The sequence below is a fragment of the Pseudochaenichthys georgianus genome, chromosome 6, assembly GCF_902827115.2.
Source record: "Pseudochaenichthys georgianus chromosome 6, fPseGeo1.2, whole genome shotgun sequence".
NCBI lineage: Eukaryota > Metazoa > Chordata > Actinopteri > Perciformes > Channichthyidae > Pseudochaenichthys > Pseudochaenichthys georgianus.
This window is the reverse complement of record NC_047508.1, coordinates 31,397,821-31,423,953: the sequence shown is the minus strand read 5'-3', so window position 1 is coordinate 31,423,953 and position 26,133 is coordinate 31,397,821. Positions and strand designations below refer to the sequence as shown.

Genomic DNA, 26,133 nt, shown 5'->3' with positions numbered 1-26,133 from the left:
CTTGGCGTATACACAGCTGTCACTCAGCGTCCACGGCTCACAGGTGTCCTCACACATAGGACACATGATGGTGTTGTTGGCCTCACAGATCTCTTTACTGGAGGGACAAGGAACCACAAAATGACAGCAACAATCAGGAATGTTCACGATTTACACACTTTAATAGAGCTTTCGATCTTTAGGTATCTCACTATTCAAATTCAATTGAATCAAAGTTAAAAAGATTCACAGATTCTAAAGTTTTTTTTTTATTCAGTACATAGAGGTGTTAATTTCAGGATGTCCGGTCCACTGATAATTCAAAGATTTGTTAAATGTCATATATACAGCTACAGTGTAGTTGTGTAATGAAAAACTTGGGTCACAGGTTTCTCAAACATTGCAATATAAATACATAACCATACAAAACTGTCCCTGGGTCTGGTGGCCAAAGACAAAAAATAACATGTATTCATGCTGAAATTGCACAAAAAAACACCTTTGAATAAAACTTAAAAGTTGTAATCAAATGTTAGTGTCAGCAAGAATAACAAATGACCCAAAAACAAAAGTGCTGCCTGTTACATAAATAAAATATGTAGGTTTAGGTTGGCTTTTTTACTCAAAACATTTCAAAAATGATTTGAACACTAATAACCCTTTATACTAATATTCTTAGTGATACTTCATCCAATCACACAATAATGCCTGACACACTTTAGACTTGGTGTTTAAGATAACTGTCCATCAGCAGCAACATCCTGGTTCTTTTGTAAAAAACATTTCCAAAAATCAATTTTTGGAAAGCGAAAATCGATTCAGAATCTTAAAAAGATAAGAACGTGGATTCTTACACAAATTGATTTTTTCCCCCAAAAAATACAAACATATTTTGTAGGCAGGTTGTGTGTACTGACCTGACTTGGCTGGAGTCCATCGTGAAGAGACCGTAGAGGAAGACAAAAACACCGACCAGGGCGGCGGGGATCAACATGCCGGTGTACCAGCCCAACCACGCAAAGTACAGACCGATTTTCTCACCAAAGTAACGCCTGCGAGAGAGACAGAGAGACAGTGAGGTCAGAATTCACCGACAAACTGAGTTAATTAAAGCTGGCGGTGTTTACTTGCGGTGAAGTTGAGTGTGTCGTTAGTGCACTGTGGGCTGACTGTGGTGTTCTAACAGGGCTGCTGGGCTGAAAGTATAATGCTGTGGTGGGAAATGATGAGTAGCTGTGTCTTCTTCCTAAACCACAGCAGTCACGGTGCCCTTGAGCAAGACACGTATTTCACAAATGCTCCAGTAAATCAGCTCAGTATCAGGCAACTCCTAAACCTGTATGCATCACTCTATTAACAATGAGGAAGTCACTCACGTAAGTTAGTTTATATGCACCCTCGTTTCAGGGTACTGAACAAAGGTTACAAAGGTGGGAGATAAAGATATTCTATCACAGCATCAATTTATAACTTTATAAAACAATGTTTAATTGAGTAACCATTTAAAGATGCATTAACAAGATTTAACAAGATTAGTGAACACAGCACGACATACAGTATCATCACCCATTTAGACTGATATGCAGAAGGTGTTTCTTATATGCAGACCCAGGAGATATGTTGCCACAATAAAACAGTTTTTAAAAATCTCTCACGCCAAAACAGTTAGTGGTTGACAAATGTTTAAAATGTCAGGAGGAAATGAGCCTGTCCAAAAGGTAAAAATAATCTGCCTACAATAACAAATCTACATGAAAATGCATAATTTAATAGTTATATATCCTCCTGACATTTTAAACATTTGTCAACCACTACTAGAGATGAACTGTTTTGGTGTGAGAGATTTTTAAAAACTATAATAGTTATATCGTGCTCTCCTTTGTTTCCAGCCTTAATGCAAAGCTAAATTAATCATCTCCTGGATCCAGATCTGTACTTCACACAAAAGAGTGTTATCAATCTTTTCATCCAACTCTTGGCGAGAGTGTAAAGTGAATAAGCGCATATTTCATAATGTCAAACTGTGCTAAAACACAGCAGTGCCAAGGCAGCTTTAAACTTAAGTGAAGTCAAACTTCCACAACTTCTCAACTCGTAAATTAGCTCCATGAGTTCAGAAATATCCGACATACTGAAACATTAGGGAGGGAAAAAGCCAGTTCAGAAAGCCGACTGCGATCAGAAACCTCAATATCTTTATCATCAGGGAGATAAACAACTGGGTTACAACATGTTCTATTTAAACATCTCATCCTAGAGAGGATCAAAGACAGAACAAGGCTTATAACTAGGACACTGCAGCCTGTGTACGTCTTCAGAAAGAGCTCCTGAAGCTGTGTTGGTTACCTGATGAGATCCAGAGGCTGGTATTTGTACCACATTCCCCAGCGGGCCCAGCGCTCGTACAGAAGATGCCGGTGGTTCTGGGCACCGTGCGTCTTAATTGGATGTCTGCTCTTGTAGCCGCCCTGACGAGACAAAGAGAAGAACATTATTAATTACAGGAGAAACGTTATACTTTGACAATCTGTTCATCTCTACCGCACAAAAAGAAAACCGTTCTCACCTCATGTGGAGGGAATGCAGCCTCATATGTGTTATTTCCCAACAACCGGTTGATACCTAAAGCAGGAAAAAAGCACGTAATGTTAAGAATACAGATATACCAGGTAGAAACACACATACAAAATTCAAGACCGGTCACAATTACGAGAAGGGTCCAATGGGACACTCATTTAAAGCAACTTCCTGCATGATGTAACCAGCAAGCTGCATTAGCTTCAAAATAACCTGCTCTGTTTTTGCTGGACCCTAATTACTTGGTGTAAAATGACTCATCGCAATAAGCAGTGTGAATTGGCTGCAGGTACTGGTGATGAAAGAAATGTTATGTAATGTTTCCCAGGACAACAGTGCACTAATTTCCATGGTTGTCCCCGTGCCCTGACTGAGACTGTAGTAGATAGTCCGAACAGCAGCGGGGAGGAAGCTGATCTTATTTGTGCAGCTTGCTATTAACAAAGCACTTATATACTAATAAAGGGCTGGCTTACCTAAAGCCAGTTGAGTAGCACTTGAAATGTTTTTGCTCTATGAAGCCTGATGTACTTATATGATTCTGTTTTCTGCAAGTTTGTATCTTGTAGGTCGAACGCACTAATTGTAAGTCGCTTTGGATAAAAGCGTCAGCTAAATGCAATGTAATGTAATTTGTCTGAGAGAAAAGTGGTCAACAGTGTTCAATTATTGATGTGAAAGAGGTTCCCGCCTTTCAAGGCCAAACTTTCCGCAGCAAAACATGTTGGCGGCAGACAGAGAGGAAAGTAGATGTGGGAGTGGACGGGCAGTTTAACAGCCGACACCAAAAGACAAAACATCCAGGAGGAAAGGAGGGATCAGCCGTAAGTTGGAGGAAACCAAAAGCTTTTAATCATCCCAAAGCAATACAATAAACAAATACATAATTCCCCCTTTAGCTTGCATTTGCTCTCTTTCAGTGGTGCCCTGATGGCTCTGCTCGTGACACAATGAACACAAACCCACCAGCAGGAAAACACAGCATTACTGTGTCCTTTATTCCATTTCCTCACATTGGTATTTATTATTCAACGATTATTCTACCCAACACCAACGTTTCTTTTGAATAAAGCAATACAATGAACCACATTTATTTATAGAATATGTAGAGTCTTCTCAGTGAATGCCATTTCCTAATAAGGTCATTATGATGCATACTTGTACTTTATTATATCCATATAAATGAGCCTAGGGAACCCCCCGACACTAATGTGACACCAGTGGAAATATTGTCCAGTACATGAAGAGCAAGAAGAGAAAGCCTTACCCATCTTTGATTTTCCGTCCTCATACTTGGTGCGCTGCAGCACGTGATGAATTATTCTGCTTCTGGTGGAATTGGAGAAGAAGGCCTCTCTGCTGTTGATAGTGAAGCTGGAAAGTAACAGCACACTCCTTCAGTTATTCATCATGTAACAATATATCAATATCATCCAGTCACAGCCTCTAATGAGTGTGGAGCCAGACAATAAAGCAAAGCTCATTAAAACTCAATTTGTGGGGAAAACTTTGTTTCATTCCAGCAGCGTTTTTTTTAACGAAAAGCCGTCAAGGTTGACATGCAAAGTAAAACATTAGAATCACTGGGAAATGATTAGATGGATTCATCAAAGTGAAAATGAAAGGAACAGGAAGGAATTGGGGTGAAATCCTATCGTGTCATGCACATCTGCAGCTGCATTTCAATATATTATTTATGATCGGCTTGTCTTTAGAGTTCTGACTGAAAGATATCAAATATACAAGACTGATGGTTTATCTATTTCACATTCAGAGCTCAGGAGATGAATGGATGATATGGGTGAGAGGGGAACTAGGGTTATATCAGCTTAGACTACTGATACAGACCCAGCCATTATGTGACACCCTGATCATGTGCGTGAGTTTCTGAACGACTTGTGAACATGTCCTCCTTACTGATGCATGCGGGCTCTGCTGAAGGGAGCGGTGTAGCAGTCAGTGTCCTCCAGGTCAGGCAACGCCTCTTTGTCCAGCTTCATGGGATTTCTGGGCAGCCAGCTTTTTATCTGTCGGCATCTCAGATGAAACCTGCTGCACAGACGCACGAGAGGGAAAACAGGATTAAGGGCACAGATTAACATGAAGATTGAATTCTTTCATGTGGAACAGGGGCTCCCAACGTTGTTCTCTGACAACCCTGACAAGCTCGCACCGCCTCACACCCACTGAAAACAAGTTTACACACACACGCATGCATGCACTCACAGCAGGCATCACTGTGCAGATGTTAATTTTTATTTTCATATTGCTCATAAATCGTGAGCCTCTGATCCAGGGGAACAGCTTGCTAAATCCAACTCAAAGGATTATTTATTTATCATGAGGCATTTCTTATGTGATTACAGTCATGATTTAAGAGCAGAAAATGTAAAGGCATGCATGGACTTCCTAAAAAGTAGAGCTGTGTGTTAGCGGTTATCTGGTGGTGACACAATATGGTTCAAGAGGGATTATGAGTCAATATATTGCAATACTGTAAGCAATAAACATTTTAATATACTGTTAAAATATTATTAAAGTGAATCTTCATATTATAATACATCTACGTACATATATGATTACAAAGAGTTCACTTTTTGACTTAACTGATTGTACTTGCATCCATCACAGTTCCTGGCACTACTTTTCAAGCACTACGCCATGATTAATTGCATGTAAACAATTCATAAAAAATCAATACTGCTCAATATAGTATCACAAACCCAATATATTCTTGCACACCCACTAAATTAAATCTAATTAGAATGTTATTGTCACGGTCTGTCTCCGTCTACCCTCTCCAGCCACATTTCTAATTCCCCAGGCCCCTTCATAATCAACACATACAAAGCAGAGTAAGAGTCTGCAGCCATGCGCAGCTCTTTGAGGCTTCACACAGTGGCACTTTGAGCTGAATGCTAACATTTCAACCTTATTATGGTGCTGTGTGAAAAGTCAGGGGATCATAAAAGTTAGAAGGATAAATCTCTGAGGGCACCTCACGTCGCTGCACTAAATGTCACGGTGATCTATCCAGTAATTGGGATGTATTACAGTCTGGACCAAAGAGGTGATCCTACCGTCAGACAAACATGAACGTCCGAGAGCTAACATGAGTTGGCTGAGTATATAGAATATTACAGACTTGCTGGAGAAGTCTCTTGTCTTGTCAGGCTTTGACCTGATATGGATCAAGTTAATACAAATGTGAACTTCGGGTGAAAAAACACCAAAGCCAGAGAGCGTTTTATAAATGTTCTTGTGAAAAAGACAGCAAGTAATGATATCCACCCAATGAGCTGTGACCGCCTGCACAGAGCCCATTTGTTCAGCTTCACAGGGACGCGAGCTCGAGACAGATCATTAGGAAACACATAACGCATATTTACTACTCGGGTAAATAAGCTTTGGGAGCTTCGCAGGAGCTGTGAAGAAATCATAACGGTACTCATTGTTCACAGTGACGTAAGATGCTTCTCACACAAGGTTTGAAAGTGCTTTGTTCTCAGTTGGACAAGTGGGCGAGAGATTCCTGCGATGTCTGTCTGTGTGTGTAGGTGTGTGTTCTGCAAGCACGACCATTTAAACAACATATAATACTGTATCTAAAAGGTGAAAAAACAATGTTATCACTTTCAAATCAGCCATATTATCAACTCTTTAAGTTTCTATCAATAATGTGTTTGTGAGGTTATTGAAACAGTAAGCTTATGAAGTATCATAAAACACTAAAGCAGCCATGTTTATGGCAGTTACTTTGTCCTGTGGCAGCTATCTTGTTTATTATCATCAATAATCTCAGATCAAAAGCGAGCGTTAAGGTGGAAGCAGCGCGAGTCACACCATGTGTGCAGTTTAATGACTCGCCGTCCTTCATGACCGGTAATATCACACTCCACTAACCGTTGCCTGTTCAAAGCTTTACAAGGGCTCTTTCAAAGGTTACACATACAGGCCTAACATCATTGGCGCGGTTCAAACAGCCTTCCCATTTTCTTTCATCACCTGATGGACAATGCTGAGATCAAAAAGGAACAGATATCAAATGAGAAGCCTCTGAAAATGTTGTTTAATACGGATGTCGCATTAAAGTATGTGATACGAAATGTTTCCTGTTCAAGTAGTGAGAAGGGCATGAGCAAAACTATTACAATGTCTAGATAATGTTTAAATACTGCTCTAAATGTAACAGACATTTTTTGTAGGTTCTGCATCACTCATTGTAATTGAGAAACAGGTTTAAAAGGGCCCTATGATGCTCATTCTTTCGGATTCATAATTGTGTTGATTAAGGATGTAAAACCCCCAAAAGCATAATAATAATAATAATACTCTTTAAGGGCCTTAGATGGTTTGTAGAGTTTTCAGAAATAAAATGTACATAGGGTTGAAGGTGTTTTAAAAAGTCATTCTTGTTTTCGCATTCAAGCCACATTGAGAGATGGAAATGTGTAATCCTTTCAGAGCATCTTGAACATTACATCAAAGCATGAGAGCGTCCCACTAAAAACATTATGCTAATCATCCTGTGCAGCTCCATCTTTTTGATGAATAGATTACACATATTTTATAGAAGAGCGGCGTCAGCGTTAAAGTATTGCACTCTTCCAAACAGGATGCTGTGCTTTTTTAAAGGTTATAAAGCTTAATTAATCACATTCATCTAAACAAACAAAGGTCAACTGCACTTATCTTGATTTGTAAACACTATTGAAACCATTTTAGTTGCTGGTCCTTATCAGTGCTGCACACAGTGTGTGACTTTCCAATTAAAACTAACTGATGCCTGACGCATACCGTATATTTACTCAGTTTATGTAAAGGTTGATTAACCCTGGATTCATTAAAATGTACTCAATGGTTGGGTTGAAAAGGACAATAAACGTTTCACTCAAACTTTCACAGTTTAAGTTTCTCAGTGAGCTGAATGATAACTATAGTATTCAAACATTCAAACAGCTCACATTACGGCTGACGCGTGGCAGCTGTGCCTCTCACACATTTCATTAGAGGCAGTGAAGCATCCAGCTTGCTGCCCCCAGAGAGCGACACAGAAAATAGTCCTATTCTTAAATCTACTTACCTGCCCAAGGTTTTGCTCTTCCAATCCGTGAAGTAACTTTTTTTCCTTGGAGAAAGAAGAAGAAGAAGTTAGATAGGATGAATTAGGTTACCAGCCACTCAGAGAAAAACTGACCTTTCCATAAATTAACTTGTAATCGTTTTTTCTTTCTACAGTTACCTGAAAGGCATTCGGATGTTCATCTGCTCTGCATATTTGCAGAGTGTATCCCAAGGAGCTTGGACTTTCACAAACATGATATCGTTGTTGGTCAAGGAGGGCTTTAGGATTAAAATGAAACACAGGACTTTGAGAACTGAGTTGATGAATCAAGGACATACAAGTCTTCTAAAACCAAACATGTTTTACCTCCTTCTCCAGCATTAGACCCTCAGCCCGTAGATTCTTCTCAAAGGTGCACCTCTTTTCCACCTGGGGACTGGACTTCTTGTAAACCAGGATGTAGTCGACACGCTTTTTCCCATCTCGGAAGAACAGCCCAGAGGAACCAGCTGATTTCTTTCCCTGTGGTGAGAAGACTTTTTAGGACGATGCAGCGATGTAACAAGACGGCTCAGTAGGTCAGGGACAAAATAACTACAGTGTCATTTGTGGTAATAATGGTGGATAACTGAGAGCCTGGTACCTGAACTGAGTCATTGCGGGCCTGTAGTTTAACTCGGGTTGAAGGCTTCTTCAGTGGAATTGACTCGTCTGCTTTTGTTTCACATGTCGTCACCTCCGACTCCTCCACGTACTGATCGTTCCCTTCCTCTGATGCAAACAGACACAGCGTGATGAAGGAGACCGTTATTGAACAGGTAAGGCCCCACACAAAGTATCCTATCATCAATTACTCTTTTGTTGTTCAATCAATATTTTCCTCAATCCAGCTCCCACTTTGCAATCAGCTCCGAGCTAAATCCAAGTTCTTTAATCGTGGTCGCCAGCTATAAAGGCGACACCTTGAAGCTATTTAGAAGAACCATGAATATGTTGAAAGAGGGCCAATTGTGCTTCCTTCCTTGCTAAATCTGTATGCATCCCACTGAAGCGCACAGACAAAATAAACTTGTGTTTAACCCACACTGTGAGGCAAGACAAACAAATCAGATTATACAAAGAAATCTTTTCCTGAAGCTCAAAGTGTTTTGAACCGTTTCAAAGAGCCTTCCTTTGCCACAACAAGTCAGCCTTAATGACGAGTGACTTTTTACTCATTTTATTTAGCAACTGAGCATACGGTGTGGATGCTTTTCTATTTGTAATGGTTTGTGATATGCATTCCTCTCATGTGGAAGTTGATTGAGGCAATGACTAAATCTCTTACATACACTCTAATTGCGTGACATGGACATGCTCCTATAGCTATAGGGAGACGCATCATTTCACAGCACAGCTTGGCTCACATCTCCAGTGAAATGTGTCATGTGTGTACTTCAGCACCAGATCTGCTGAGTGAGACTGCAGTCAGAACATCTTTATACTGCTTTGCTGAGATATGGTGCAAGACATCTACATTATTCTAACATGTGGAACTACGACGAAAAAAGCTGCATTGGTTCATTTGCTTTGTTTTCAGCACTTCATTTCACTGAAAGTACATTAGAGTCCCTAGACAATAATGTGTTTTTAAATGTGTAAGAATATTATTGGGACCAAAATAATTCAGTTGTAATGCAGAACCACTAGCTGTGCTCGTTTACCTTTATTCTATTTGTATTATCAACAAACACACACTCTCTTATCTTCTGTCTATTTTAAGACCACAACTGAGCCCTGCTATTTTTAGATTCACTGAATCTCTGGGGAATAGTTTCCATTGATTTCATTATAAGAAAGTAAAAAAGAAAAATGCATCTTCAACCCACCACGAATCTGAACCATCAACTTAAAACAATTTCATCCAGTCACAAATACACTCAATATAAAAGTGCATAGGTTTAGTTTAAAGGTATCCAAAAGCTTTCTGAATTCACACTGCCGCATTGTGCTGAGTTTTCAAACACCAAGGAGCCATGTGATGGGAGTCTATTGAAGCGTTTCAGTTTAAGGTGCTGCATTACATAATTGATAACATAAGTGCAGGCAACAGTGAAATGAATACAACAGTACTGAAGCACCAGTCAGTCAATGCTTGAATTAAAGATGGAGCTTCATTCTAGATCAAATGAATGTTAAAGGGCATTGAATATATCATATTTGGAGATTTTAGTGTTGTGTTAAATCCTTGTTTCTCTCTGAAACTTCATTTTTGATGTTGAGCTGTGATGCAAGACAACTATAAGATCTGACATTAAAGTATTTGTATCACCATCAGACACATCTGTCACATAACACAGTGAGGAAACGGGTTGGTCTTTACTCTCTCCTTTTGTCTGCACCCTCCTCAGGCAAAGACAAAAGAGACCTGTTCCTCAGACGTCTATTTTCAGCACAACAACTGAGAGCCACTTCTTCCAAAAATAGCAGCACCTCACCTTGTGCTGCCTCATTTGCATGAACCTGCGTCTCACGTCCCACTTTAGCACCCTGCACGCAGCAGTGAAATACCAAAGGGTCAAATAAAGGACGTCTCAATAAGAATCCACATGATGAGTTGCTGCATGGGTTAGAGCCCTCCCTGTCATTGGCCTCTGAATATTCTTGGAGATATTATTCAAACTGAATAATTGTCTCTCTCCAATAGGCATTTGCATTTTTACCAGTTCAGGCTGTGATGTATTGTTTCCTCGGAACAGTTTTCCCACCACACTATCTCACTGCCTCTGAACACACATAAGACACATGTGATTATGTTTGCTAAATCGTATCACAATCTGCTCAATACATATTATGCACACGCCTTAAATATCACCAACATTATGAAAATCTGTGTTGCAACCAACTCTGTTTCTGTTGAGCACAGCACTCAAAACAGTCAGGGCAGAGAAGAGAGAGAATACATATTCAACACGGACACAATGTCAGTAGCAATACATACAGATACACATAAATAACTTGATGCAGATGTGTTGCAAAAGGCTTCCTTGATGGTATTTATTAATTTTTTTAAATAGGAAAAATACTTTAACGTATCATAAAAAAGAGCTTCAACAGGATAGACTGCATACAAAGCTGGTTTATATGAAGTTCAATATTTGCCAGCTAAAGGATGCCATGCAGATCCAACAATGGGTAAAACCTGCCAGTGCATCTGTACAAAATAAGTTTAAAGGGAGCGGGCCCTATTATGCTTTTGGGGGGTGTTCCCTATCCTGTAGTGTGTTATATAGGTTTGTGTGCATGTAAATGGTCTGCAAAGGCTAACATCCCAAAGTTCCTTAACGAGGAAGTTTCTCTCTCGCACTCCCCCTACGCCTACTTTGTTTACTTCTGCGACATAGTGACATCACTATGTAACACTACAGTATAGGCTAGCGCTCCAACACATTGTACGTGATAGAGATGTCCCGACCCTTAGCCTAAGTGGTTGACCAATCACAACAGAGCCGGCCAGCTAACCAATCAGAGCAGACTCTGGTGTCAGACAGAGGGTGAAAAGAGGTGCAGCAGCACAGGCAGTCTGAGGAAAAAGAGCTTTTTGAAAAATCCTTACATTCATGAAGCAAAAATATTTTTCTTTAAATTAACATAGAATAAAAGAAGTTAAATAAATAGTGTTATAAAAGGTAAAGGTTGTTTTTTTAAGTTGGAGGAAGTAACGATTCCCTTTTGGCTAGAATTGGTTATAATATGTAATTTACTAGCAAGTTTAAAATATATTTCTTTAAATCTTTTTTACTTTTACTTGCCACTTTTTTACTTTAACTTGCCACTAAAGCCTCCAAAGTAAACAATACAATCCACACAAGACATGATGTAAACTGACGTCTCCTCTCTCATGACTTCAGGAAGACATCCGTCCTCCAGCAGACTGACCTGTGTGCGGCGGCAGGAGGCTGCAAGAGGTGCTGACGCTCTGACTCAGACCCTCGGCCTCTGGTGTGGGCTCCGAGCTGAGAGGCACAGACAGGAAGTGGTTGAGGTTGAGTGGATGCGTCTGACTCTGGGCCAGACAGGGCAGGCTGCGTCGGGACGGCTTCGGGCTCTTCTCCTTCAGGATCTCGCTGATGCTGGTGTGCATGCCTGAGGACGAGAGGCACAGAGAGAGAGGGGGAGAATATTATTATCATATTTCATTGGCTGACACTTTTAATAATGCGACTAACAATAAGTGCAATAAACCATGAAGTTAAGTACATTTGTTTTAAATAAGCCATCAAATTAAACTGCTGGTGCATTAGATGAAATAAGGAAAACCATTTTAAGTTCTAAATATATTTGTGTTTTAATAGGTTTTAAAGGCCAAAAATGTGGGTTTTCAGTCTGCAAATAAAGATTCGTTCTGGTATCAATGGGGAGCTCATAATAGCAAAAAGCCTTGTTTTTGTTGATGAGAATCTGAGTCTAATATATTTTTTTCATATTAAACATCATGTTGTTTCATAAATGTATGCTCACACTGATGAACTTAAACTATATTTTAGTCACTAAGGCATTAAGTGAAGGATTGGGTAAGGCCCTGCTCTTTAGTGAAGCTCTGCTGGCACATACCATTAAATCATACTGTTGTCAACAATATACAAATGTATTACACAGGGAGGAGGTCTGGATTGGGCCCTGAATTAAGGCAGCAAAAAGGATTGCTCTCAAGGTGACAGGAACTCCAGTCCACAAGTTCCTTTTAAGTAATACTCAGCCTGTGAAAACATTTTTTTCAATGCTGCTTTGTAGCTCTGAAGGGAGCTCTAAAAAGTATGTGAAAATAACCCTAATGATGTCTTCAGGTTTATCTCTGACAGATAATTTACAACAGATCTCCAAACAGACTGGGGGCGGTTGGGTTTGAAAGATGTGGGCAATCATCAGGCAAGGAGGGTTTCACTAAAGACCCTGCTGGATTGTATTATGGCAGATGTAGGAGCCAGTAACTTTAGAGTTGGCCCAAGGATTGAAGTTAGGTTTTCTCAGTCTCTGCTGCATTAATGTTGACGATTCCCCGAAGCCCGAGGCAGGTTAGCTGTTTCTCCTTTCAAATCTCATTTTCAGAAGCGCTTTCTCTTGAACTGGTTATTATTCAGTTTTTATTTCTCTTGTTTTTGCTATATTTAATACAGTAGTTCATACCTCCCTTATCATTATAACAGGATCAGTTATATTTGTATATAAAAGTTATCTGTTCATTGCCCTTGTTTTTGTTATGTATTTGTAACTTGTTATTGTAAATGCAAATAAATAAATAATTATAATTCAAATGTGGCTCTTGTGAGTCAGCCAGCTGTATAAAGGTCAAACACTAAATTACTGGAGTGCCCTTAAAGTGAATTAGCTGTAATAACAATAAGCTAAGGGGAGTGCAACTTCAGCACCTCAATTCAACACGCATCATGCATATTTATGCATTTATACAGAAGCCAAATCATATTTTAAGGTATTCAGTAACTCATATTTAGGCGAAAGTATTTAGGATTAAGTTAAAATAACAACTCTAAAACTCCCCATTAGTATTTTTTTCTTGACTCATTTACATGTATAAAGACAGGGTTGCCAACTCTCATGCATCTGGCGTGTGACACGCGCTTTCACTCTCAATCTCACGCTCTCACGCTGCCCAAACTATTCTCACGCCAAAAACAAGAATACCGAAGACTAGAAACGGTTTTGAAAACTTTTGTCAGGCAAGGCAAGTTTATTTATATAGCACTTTTCAACACAAGGCAATTCAAAGTGCTTTACAAAAACAAAACAAAACAAAAAAGACATTAAGAAAATGGCATTTAAAATCAGTCATTAAAAATAAAAGCTAATAAAATAAACATAAAAAGAAAAAAATACATGGATAAAAGTTACAGTGCAGTCTAAGATATGAATAGTTCAATTAAAAGCAGCGACAAAAAGAAAAGTCTTCAGCCTGGATTTAGGTAGTGATCGTCTTCTCAATAGAACATCTTTGATAATGCTTCTGGCCAATCAGAATCAAGATAACGGCGTGGTGTTGTTGCAGGAAGTCCAGACGGAGAATACTTTTCCTGTAGTATATCTCTATATACATCGATCCAACATTACATGTTGATAGAAATCAACACGTAATGAAATAAGACCCCACGGTTTGATGATTGATAGGTGTGTGGGCTGTCTTTCATTTTGACACACAGAACAATGGGGGCTATCCACCCTTATCCACAATGTAAGTAAGTAATTCACAGCCTCTTCCCTCTTCTCTCTGTGAGGAGCAGCAGGTTCAGCTTTCAGAACAAAGTAACACAAAACTAAAATGGCATTCATTTTTTTTTTTTAAATATGTCGTGTAGTAATAGATTTATTTATTTTTCTTCTCAAGAGAGAACCAGAATGTGTATTTTATGTTAGTATTTAAAAAAATCTCCTGGGGGGAAATCCCCCCAGACCCCCCTGCAGGAGTTGGGTTTTCAGCATGTCAACTCTTTCACCTGTGGGGAAATTGCAGGATTGGCTCCAGGTCGCCCTTTTTATTTACTACAAGACAAATGTGCCTTTTTATTTCATACAGTTCAATTTGGATTGAGACAGGGAAATAATCTAAACCTCACGCCTGGCGTTTCACTGTCAAGGGGGAGCGTGCAGGGGTGGATCTACGGGGGGGCAAGGGGGGGCAGCTGCCCCTCCACTGTAGAGCCTTGCCCCCCCAGCTGCCCCCCTAATTTTTGTTTCCCTAAAACTGTACTAAAACAAACCTACACTATTTCCACAAGCTTCTCAAGCAACGAAACAAGCATTACATTAGTTAAAAGTGAATCATTTTAAATATCATTTTAGGCCCGTTAAAAACGCAGCTACGGCCCTGAATTAAACTGCGGAGCGGGGTTCACACAGACCGCGGCTCACACAGACCGCGGCTCACAGAGCTGCAGAGAGGGAGCAAGCTGTCCCAGCACCTATGGATCAGCTTCCCCTGGGAGCTTTTCCCCTTCCACTAGTTTTGTTTTTACTAAGGACGAGAGCTTGAAACTAAATATTAATAAAACGCTGCCGTTTGAATCGATAGCGTTTAACAGACGGGCGCTGTTTGGGGCGTTACGTTACAAAATACTACGCAGACAGCGTTAGCTGGGAGATCGATCACTTTACTAAACTACGCGGTAGCCTACTATTAAATCCACGTATACTACACATCACAGCCATGAGGCCAGATCAATGAAACCAGGATACATCCTTTACCGTAAAAACTGGATCCAAACACAGCTGCCTGTGTGCGTTTGATAAATACTTTCTGATGATATGCTACTTATTAGCTAGGCTACATGGCCCTAACGTGTAAAGTTATACAAATATTTGTACCAGTGCTTTTCACAAGTAGACTCTTGCAGGCCAGATTATAGGAGTGATTCAACAACAACAAAAATACATATTTGAGAAGTGATCAGGGCGAACAGAAAGAGGAAAAGGAAAAGAGAGATGAAGAGACCAGGAGGGTCAGAGCAGGAGGAAGAGGAGGAGATGAAGAGACCAGGAGGGTCAGAGCAGGAGGAAGAGGAGGAGATGAAGACATTAGTGAAGAAGAAGAAATTGTATGTGAGGAATAAAGATGAAGTATCAGAAAGAGGGCCAGAGGCAGGGATCAGGAGGCAGATGAAACTCCAGCTGGACCACATGGTATGTTCTTATTCTCCTTACATATTCCATCACAGCAGCACAATCTAGCAGCTCTTAGTATTGACAATTATTGATTGAAATGTGTTGCTGCACAGGTCACCTTTAGCTCTCTGAAGAGATGGGTGATGTCATTTGTGTACTTAATTATAATTAAGTACTTACAGTATGCAGAATTAGAGTATTCTCTGAATCGGGTGCCTTTTGGGTCTTTATATCTTTCATAACAGTCATAACATCTGGTAGTGGACTACTTACATTTTCCCACCTCAGGCACAAAATATAAATAATTACTAGGAATTTACTTGAAAACATTTAACAGGGTTGAAGTTTTTGACAAAAAGTAGGCATGAGACCTTGTTTAGCTAAGATATGGCACCACATGGAAATCAAGGACATTACAAAATTGTAATATTTTGTAAAACTATTATTTATATTTTGTAATAAACAATTATTTACTATTATTAATTCATATAACAGAGTTGAAATGTTGAGCTTGTCAATCTTAATATGAAAATACAAAAACTGAAATATAGGTAAGAGAAGAAACTGACACTTTTGTGATGTAATTCCCTCAATGCAGATCACACATGGACTGATCCATTATTTTAATAGGGTAGGGTAAATGGTATGGCGTGACGGGGTTGAAACAAACTGAGGGAAAATATTGCAATTTCATAGATAATTCAAGTATTTTTTCAGAATTTATTTTTGATCAGTTAAAGTTGACAAGCATATGATTATATTAGCAGCAACATTTTGGGATAATTGGCCATTTTGATTTGTTTAATATTAAATTAATATGTAATAATGCTTAGTGAGCACATGCAAATATGTCTGTCTAATACTAAGACAACACATTTTTTGTAATGCAAAACAACCTGTTCCATTAATGAATTGCTTTAAAATACATTTTGTAGTTTCCTTTCATTTAAAATTGTTGAAGTAAGCTTGGGGGACTCAAAGGGCACCCGATTGTTTGTCTGAACACCTTGTTTCTCTTGCGCATTAAGAACACTTGTGTTAGGGCATGAATTAACAATAAATAGGTTATATACAGTGTAAAATATCACGTACTGTCCGCCCTCCCACCCCACCCTGGCATGACCTCTTGCCCCTCTTTTGCCACCCCATGTAAAATGTTCTAGAACCGCCATTGGGAGCGTGTATGTAATTACATTGCAAATACTGACTTGAGCTCCCCCACTGTATGGGTTAGCCCTACCATAGATTACCCAACAAAAATACTCTCTCGCAACTGCCGACCCGTATTGCGCATGCGCAGATCTAAGAACCAGTAGAAATTATAAAAAAGTAAAAGTCTGCTGCTTATTGTTCTAATAGGGCTTAGGCCAACATAGAGTCAAAGAGTAGTGAGAGTGTGTTAATTAATATGTGTGGCAGTTTGGAGTAAGTCTGTAGATTTGTTTGTGTGTGTGTGTTTCATGTATAGGCCTCAAAATTAATTTTGTTGGATACATTTTCCCGGAAATGATTGCGATAAACGATAATATTGTCGGCACCGTTGTATGAGCATATTAGACCACTGACATAATGACAATATATTAAAGATAGGCTGAGTGTATTAGAAACAATTGTTGTTATATTCATCAACATGTTGTTTATTTCTCCACAGCAATCAATAAATCAAATGCTTTTAAAAAGAAGAAAGAAAAAAGTCTGTACGACCGACCCGCCTGTCTACCTGCACACACTGTTCATGCACGCATTGCACATCACAGCAGCTAGCATATCAGCTACAGTAAGTACTCACAAAAGCCATGTTTGTTGTTTAATTTCAAAATGATAATTTGGGGGTTGCGGCTTTGCAGGAAGGACCGGAGGAACAGGCAGTCAGGGTTGCCAACTTTGGGGACTGTCTCACTGGATCTACTGGCTTTTGAAGCTAGTGCTGCAAGCTACTTCATAGCTAAAGAGTTGGCATCACTGTGGTTGATATTTATAGCCTACTCTTCCTGGTTTCTCCAATGTTACCTACTCAAGCTTTTAGTTTGATTTGTCAAAGCTGCTAAAGTAGGAGCATGTTAACAACCAATATTACTTTTATAGTTTAATTTAGCATGTTCTCTTGTTGTTCAGCTATTTTGCATCTTATCATTTCCCATTATATCTAATCTTTCATTCCAAACCATAAAACTAACAAGTCACTTAAAAAAACATAAATGTACAATAAGAAAGGAAGAAGATAAACTAAATGTAGAAAAACCTTTTTACCATTCTCTATAGATCTAGTACCTGAAATGAGCGAATGGAAAAAGGGGAGTAAAGCAGAAATCACTTCAACTTGTCCATCCTTTTATGGGCTAGTGATAATGTATGTCCTTCATAGAAGAGTGCATTAAAACCATCATCTCACAGCTCAATACCCCGAGACGAGCAGCGTGATGGTGCACCGCCAAACGTAAGCTTGCTAGTGCTTCAGCCAATTTCGATAGAAAGATGCACGTAATGACAACATTCAAGTGTGCATCTTTCTCATTAGCATGTCATTGTTCTTTTAATACCAGCAGAGGTCATTATCAAGGTTATTTCAGCGGTACAGAGCAATATGGTGAAGGCTGAATGAATAACTAACTAGATGATACTGCAGTGGTGAACAGTAAAGAAGAACTCTCAGGTTAATAACGATAATGGATGTCCAGCAACTGGAGCATGTTATTGTTCCCGACCTTCACACCAGGCAGCAGCTCCTGACATGTATCCATGGAAAGAAGGCACTCTCTTTCAAATGAGATCTTTACTCACTTTCACCTCCAGTGAGGGATTCTCAGTGACCTTCCTCTCGACGCTCAGCTACATTGATAATTCACTGTCTGCATCCTGAGGGTTCCCGCTGCAATCTGCGCAATAACTCACGCTCACGACATAAATCCCAATGGAATCCCCAGAGCTGCAGGGTGAGAATCGAGCCGGTTAAAGATGTGAGTTTGAGGGCCTTTGGGAAACACTCTGCATCCCCACATATATTACATTAATACAAGTTCTGAACTCCTGCTTATAAGCAATACAATACATTATTGAAAATGTGAAACTATAAATCTTAATGTGCGTTAAGACTCAAAAGTCTGGAACAAAAGTTTGAAATAAAGGCCTTTTCAATTAAACAGTAGCATTACTCAGCACAAAATACCACAGGAATAAACTTTAAATGGATCAATTAGTCCAAGTCAGAAAGTTAATCTATCTTCAGGGTAACAACAAAGCCTGTTTTCCTAGTGCTTTAATTATCTCGACACACGTTTACACAAGCGTTCAGTGCCCCCCGTTGCTTTTTCATATTTTAATACATTTCACTAAATCCAATTTCTCAAATCAATACTGAGCTGCAGGTTGTCACACTCTCATTAAAGAGCCATATTGGGCCGATTACATCTGCTGTTAAATCGCAGAAGCCAGAGGTTTTATGATTCAATGGGCGGTGGTGGCGAAGTCGATAGGGACTTGGCTTGGCAATTGGAAGGTCACCAGTCCCGGCAAGACCAAGTGCTACCGTTCCCTACACTGCTCCCCGGGCGCCGTTCAAAAATGGCAGCCCACTGCTCCTAACACAGGATGGGTCAAATGCAGAGAAACAATTTCCCCACCGGGATTAATAAAGTTTATAAAAAAAAAAAAGAACAAGAAGGTTTGCATTTCTCGGCAGAAAACTCAGGAGCAACAATTTCTAAGAACCTCACAGATAATCGAGCCATTACATTTCACCTTTAGATCCAAAAACAATTACTCCCCTCCAACACTTACTGCTTTATTTCCTATAGACACACAACACGACAAGATGGGAATGCATCAATAAATCCATTTCCAAGGCACCTGTACTGCCTCGCAAAAACAAATATGGTCAGATTTAACACACATACACTGCAGGAACGATATCCCATTTTACATCAGAGCAATAACCTCTACTGCACATTTCAAACGGCATAGAAAAACAAACCTGCAACCACTGATTCAGATCGCTATAGCTGTTTCTATTTTATACTGCAATGCAAGTCTTTTATGTGCTGCAGAAACGGAAACGGCTGTAATAATAATAAAACAACAACAATACTAATAATAATAATATTTATACCATTTTACTACTACCACTATAATAATAATAACAACAACAACAACAACAACAACAACAACTATAATAACTATTGTAATAATAAAACAACAACAACACCAATACTAATACTGATAATAATAATAATAATAATAATACTAATACAAAAATATATTAAACAAAAAAAAGAAATGATGACTGTCTGGTAAAACAGTTTGATTGGTAATAATAATAATAATAATAATAATTGTAAGGGAAACTTCTGCAGCAATGGAGAGTCAGGACTCAGAGAGACACGAGGAGAGTTGGAGCTTTGATGTCAAACACTGGTAGTTTATTACAAGTCAACGGCCGGAGAATTCACATCACAAGTCACAGCAGCAAAAGGTTCTGACTGCACGGGTGGGTTGTCATGTCACTTCTGATCAGCCTCGCATCTTGGTAGACCTTTTAACTAGTTTACAGAGAGTCAAATCCACATATTGAGGATGGGCGTAAACCATGGCGTAAACACATCTGCAGACACAGGATCTCTCCCATCTCTGGAGCTTAGAAGCTAGCGTTCTCACACTCGCAAAACCTCCCTATGCCCTGTAGGTCAAGCTGTAAAACCTAGTATCAACATGCGACTGCATTATCACATTCCTTACGGAAGATAAGGAGCAGGGCTGATCGTGAATGTAAACACACAGTAAATGTTAAATATCTTAGGAGTAAGGAAGAATTATTCTTTGACACTTAGGAAGAAAGAAGAAATATTCTCTAACAATAATAATAATAATAATAGTAATATTTAATAAAAAATGAAATACATAATGACTGTCTGGTAAATCAGTTTGAGTTAAGAGCATCCAGTCATCAGGCTATGGAAACCTAAAGTGCCATCATTTCAGCATCTCTCTGGCTTTGACTGAAGAGGGGATGCTTTCCTATTTAATATACCTGCCCACTTTCTCTCCATTATTCTAATCAATACATAATGGCTGCTTGTGTATTTTCAAAAAGGTGTATTTACTGGACTAGCTGGTCTGGATTATCCCAACGGACGTCGTCAGGGTTTAACATCTCACAAATTGGACGGAGCTGGTGTTGTGTGAAATTGCTTACATGGACATTTCAGGGTGGATGGAAAAATAAATTCACAGGTTAAATCTCTCAGCCTTGTGATAGAATAATGGTTATCTGAGACTGATTGCCCTGCTGCAAAGCTTTAGCTCTGATGCAGACTGAACTCTGTCCCACAGCGCGGTCTGAAGACAATATATAAAAGGGTCCATCTAATGTGAAATCCTGTGTTTAATCTCGCTGTGCACTAGCTAAAACTGGTTTATCAGGAGAAAGTTAATCCTGTGTGCGCACGGACTGTGTGTGTGTGTGTGTGTGTGTGTGTGTGTATGTGTATGTGTATGTGTATGTGTGTGTGTGTGTGTGTGTGTGTGTGTGTGTGTGTGTGTGTGTGTGTGTGTGTGTGTGTGTGTGTGTGTGTGTGTGTGTGTGTGTGTGTGTGTGTGTGTGTGTGTGTGCCAGTTGGTGCGTGGGTCTGTGAGTCCAGCACAGGGAGGAAGGACGGAGGAGATGAATAAAATAATAAATAAAGGAAACAGATCAAAAGGCCCAGGGAGTGGAAGCCCGCTGTGAGATGCTGAAGAGAAAAACATCAGCAGGACACAGGACCATGTGTGTGTGTGTGTGTGTGTGTGTGTGTGTGTGTGTGTGTGTGTGTGTGTGTGTGTGTGTGTGTGTGTGTGTGTGTGTGTGTGTGTGTGTGTGCGAGCGAGCGAACGCGCACACACACACACACACACACACACACAGTGGAGCTGGACGGGATTCAAGCAAGGTCGTGATCTGGGATTTAGATCTCTCCTGTGCAGCTTGTCCATGACGGTCTTGTAATGTGGATTAAAATGATTTTTGTCTTTGGTCTATGAACGTGTGTGTGTGTGTGTGTGTGTGTGTGTGTGTGTGTGTGTGTGTGTGTGTGTGTGTGTGTGTGTGTGTGTGTGTGATAAACCATTGTAACTCTAATGTTGTTTGTTGTGCTCCTCTATATTATTCTGTCCTAAAAAGTGGCTGTGTCACAACACTTTTTCACATCCGTCTCTGTGCCACTGTCGACAATTTAGCCAGAGCCAGCTGGAAGAACAAATATTTAATTTGAAAAACGTCAAGGATGTTATGATCAACTGCAGGGTGTTGTATATCAGAGGGAGCAAAACAACACTCTCCAATATGAACAATAAATACAGTGCAGAAAGTTACGATATTATATTCAAAGATGTTGCACAAAGTAGCAACCAGAGAATTCAGGTCAGTGGGCTGTTTCCCATCATGCCTCTCTGTCGTTCTTCATTCTACCCCTTCAATAATCCAGCCATGTTCAACCCATTGCACTTTCCCTGTCGAAGATCTAAACTGAGAAACATTCTGCATCAGGACCTTTTCAAGCACAGCAAACATCTTTATTGCCTACTCCAGAGGGCATTTCAGGGGATGCCCGTTACAAAAAAGAATGGGCATAGACGAACGACCAACACACACACACACACACACACACACACACACACACACACACACACACACACACACACACACACACACACACACACACACACACACACACACAACACACACACACACACACACACACACACACACACACACACACACACACACACACACACACACACACACACACACACACACACACACACACACACACACACACACACACACACACACACACACACACACACACACACACACACACACACACACACACACACACACACACACACACACACACACACACACACACACACACACACACACACACACACCGCTGCTGCTGCTGCTATAAAAAATTATCACATGAAGGCAGGACTGAGGCGAGGCCAGCAGCCTCTCTTTCAGAAACCCTTTCTAAGCAATTAGGAGTGTGTTACATCCTCCGCCTGGCACCTTATCAAAGAAAACATAGACGGGGCCGAGTTCACAGCGAGCATTAAGAACGGTATCATTAACGGCTACTGAATATTCAGCTCATATCTTTTGTACATGCCGAGTCCTCGAGGCACACTGATAATTCTTGCTGACCAAATATAAGTGAGAAAGAAAGACGAGTGTTCTCTGGTATGGATATTGAGTGCTTCATGATGCAACACGTGACAATTAATTACAAAATGTTGAAATTCAAACACTTTTGTGACTGCAAGACAGATCTAATTGAGGTTGGCAGAAACCCAGAATGAGCTACATATATTCAGCATCTTAACAGTATGCTCAAAACAGTGTAAGCTTTTTCAAAGTAAAGGTATCTTTCAAGCCGGGTGGAGCGAATATTTGCAGAACCACTAATACTGTGACTGCAGGTCTGCAGCTTCAGATTTCACGGTGCAAATTGAGTACAATTTATTTTCTATTCAGAACAGAGACATAAAGTACCAGTACTTCCTGAAATGCCCCACATCAACAATTCACCAACATTACATTCCTTTCATCGAGTCCACAACATATCTAATTAGAGAACTTCTGACCTTTGAACTCTCAGCGATTCAGAAACACAGACTGAACAAGTTATTCACTCAGAATAGTTTGATACAAGCATTGCCACATATGTTTTATAACATTATTTTATGCTGTGACTATATAACTATTCACCCCCTTGGATATCTTGCTGTTTCATTTGTTACCCCATTGAATCACAGTGGATGCAATTAGGATTTTTGGATACTGGTCAAAACTATATAAAAATATGAAAGAAAAGAGCCTCAAATAGCAAACAACGTGCTCAAACGAGACTGTTGTGGTCCGTCCGTCACGTGCAGCCGAGCCAGACAGGCTGACCGTGAACGCACCTCTGAGCAGCTGGCCCATTTCCCCCACACATTTAACAGTTCAGGACCCTATTATACAATCCTGGCACCAACTCTTGGTTGCATAATTTGAGCAGATTAAACATCTTCCTCCTATAATCTCTATATACCCTCACACTATGTTCATATGTCCCCTGATTGCTTGTGGCATCTTCTACGTCACAGGATTTTCCGCAAAGCCTCTGGTGTGCCCCCGTGGACACGCCTCATCAGGGATTTCATATCAACACTGTCCACAATAAACACCAGCACGCATAGAGGTCACAGTAATTCCTCCAAGAGTCGCTTGTTTTTCGTAGACGTGATTAAACTGAACAATAACTTTGGGCTCCAGCAGAACTTCTGCCTGTGTTGTTCTTATAACCTAGCAACAAAGCGTCCGCTGACTATTTAAAGATTGAAAGTGTTAAAGCTGGTAACTGCAAGACCAAACACACACAGAACAAAACAGCCTCTTTGTTTGGTCATTTTATAAACTCTTTGTCTACATGGCATGATAGAAATATAATATACAGAATTGATCAACTCCTATGATACTGAAGTCTGCTTAATATTCTGCAGCATCTTGTTTAAAGCACAAATTATACTGTTCATGTGCTCTCCCCAAATCTGCCCTGAAATGAATGTCTGTATCCATGAAACCATCTGCCTGCTTGCATAAGAGGACAGGTGGCCTGCTTAGGGCTGTGCAAAGGTTTACACATCAACACACCTAACACACACTGGCTGTATATGCACACACAAGTTCAAAAGTGTAATCTAACAGAAGAGGAATTATTGAATCACATCTCTATTAAATGTTTCCATGTGTATTTTCAGCAGTATATTGGTTCATATGCAATTGTTGGATTATTTGGAAACCATAAGAGAAGTTGTTGTTAGTAATAATACTCAGGAGGTATATGCGGCTAAAATGCGGTAATTGACCTGAATGATAAATCAAATGTTTTTCATGGATAGACATCAAGACCAAATAAACATATTTTTGCTGCAGCTATTGAATAATGCATTGAGTTTGTCTGTACGTTTTATCCAAAAAGTGTATGATTGGTCTGCCAAAGAACATTTGAAATCCAGTCAAATCCTGGAAAGATGGATCAGATGCTTGTGAGTAATGTTTGTATTCAAGCTCAAATGGAGCTGTATTTTCTAGTTTTTACCAACTGAGGGATATTTTGTTATTTAACTCATTTATAATCTTACTGTAGGTTTATCTTTGAAATCAGACACTGTCAAACTCTTTGTGTTTTGTCTAAACATTCTTTACCTGCAGCCTTTTAAAAGAAAATTGGATTGCATTCACCTCCCCTACAAACCCCTAATCTCGGTTTCCAGTTGATTTGACTGATTTCCTAAAAAGCAATCAACATCTTGGCTCCAGCAACGTTAATAAAGGTTTTCACCTCTTTTGTACGGGAACACAAAGACACACATTTGAGCTCCCAGCCTTTAAATGCTCTCACAGGGTGATGCTGATTGTATTTGAGGAGGTGCAATATCATTTCTGAGATTTGCTTTAGTAGGACTTTGTGTGCCAACATTCACTCGCTTTGACATCAATTTAATGGTGCACTTAGCAGTCACTGAAATATTGAGTGGGCTTTCAGGCCTGTAGTCAGATGATTTTAAAATAAATCTGATATCATGTTGTGCTTTGTGTTTCCTGTTGGCTGGACTGGAGCCAGGAAGAGGTTCACTGTCAAATATAACAGTATAAGCTGTACAGGAGGACATTACTGTATGGGCGACAAATCACATAATTAAGCAAATCTAAAAAATTATTATACAAGTTGTCAGTATGGATTCAGGCCATATTGCTCATGTGGATCAACCTTTTTGTAAATAACCTACTTTGCACTCTTTTTTTGGATCAACTCCATGAGTTTGTTTTCACACTCAAAACCAACAAACAAGCATGAGCTGCACCAGATAATGTAACCCCCTCCTCAGCAGGGCGTCCCTCTCTCATGACATTTCTACATTCAGCTCAGCTTCCTCTCATCTGGTGCCAGGGGAGAGACCCGCTCATCCTCCTCAGCCAGGTTCCTCAACAAAATAGGTCAAAACTCCCTGTGTCAGCATGAAAACAAGTTTCTCCACCATGTTTCCAAATTCAGACAGCTGTCCCATTAATAATTAACACCAAGTATTAAAAAAAACACTATCATGTTCTCTAAGGAGCCCTACTTTGGGCTCCTTAGAAAATCAATCAGCGGTGTAATCAACATCGAATGGAAGACACAGATCGATGACATGATATTTATTAATAGATTGAAGAAATCTAATGCTTGGGGACCATTTATCTTTCTTTTACTCAGTTTGATACATATTCTGGTTGTCCTTTGTTCAAAATGCTGATATGCCAAATGCACTTGAGTCTGCCTTCTTTTTTAAAACTTGCTTATAGAGGAGATGTTGACAGGTACTTTTGGCAGCCTCAAATCATTTGTTGATTACTGCCAAAGCTTGAGTGCATTTATTCTTGGCAAGCTAGCTTAGCTTAGCTTCACTTTATGCACATGCTGAAGAGTTTTCTATGGAACAGTTTGTATCTTTCTTCGAAGCTCATGCACGATATAATGCAATCACTGAGTATACCAGCCCACTTGCTGGGGATGTTGAAGCAGACTCATGAGCTGAGGCGCATCACGACTTTCAGTGCTGTTCAAATCACTGCAAGTTGATACTAAAAACAAGCTTTCCAAGAGAGGCTTGTTTGGGAAAAAAGGTCATACCTTTGTGCAGCATTAAAACATCCACTGTATTATAACCATCATGATTTCGACAATAACTCAAATTTCTCAAAAATGTTTTGAAGGTTTTAATTATTAATATAGCATTTTAATTTGTTGTAGCCTTTGTGCTTAACATAAAACGACCCAACTCAGTGTAACAAAAACTAT

At 39.7% G+C, this 26,133-nt stretch overlaps 1 protein-coding gene across 2 annotated transcripts in view; it reads right to left on the bottom strand.

Annotated features, from left to right (window-relative positions):
- ano3 (anoctamin 3) overlaps positions 1-26,133 on the bottom strand; it is a 51,600-nt gene that overhangs the window by 10,606 nt on the left and 14,861 nt on the right. For both annotated transcript variants that reach the window (XM_034084623.2, XM_034084624.2), the window contains 11 exons: positions 11,540-11,746; positions 8,265-8,392; positions 7,988-8,143; positions 7,799-7,899; positions 7,640-7,684; positions 4,474-4,608; positions 3,824-3,930; positions 2,546-2,601; positions 2,326-2,447; positions 897-1,031; positions 1-97 (listed from right to left, as the gene is read on the bottom strand). In XM_034084623.2, the coding sequence (XP_033940514.1) occupies positions 1-97; positions 897-1,031; positions 2,326-2,447; positions 2,546-2,601; positions 3,824-3,930; positions 4,474-4,608; positions 7,640-7,684; positions 7,799-7,899; positions 7,988-8,143; positions 8,265-8,392; positions 11,540-11,746 (1,289 nt within the window). The remainder of the gene's footprint in view (positions 98-896; positions 1,032-2,325; positions 2,448-2,545; positions 2,602-3,823; positions 3,931-4,473; positions 4,609-7,639; positions 7,685-7,798; positions 7,900-7,987; positions 8,144-8,264; positions 8,393-11,539; positions 11,747-26,133) is intronic.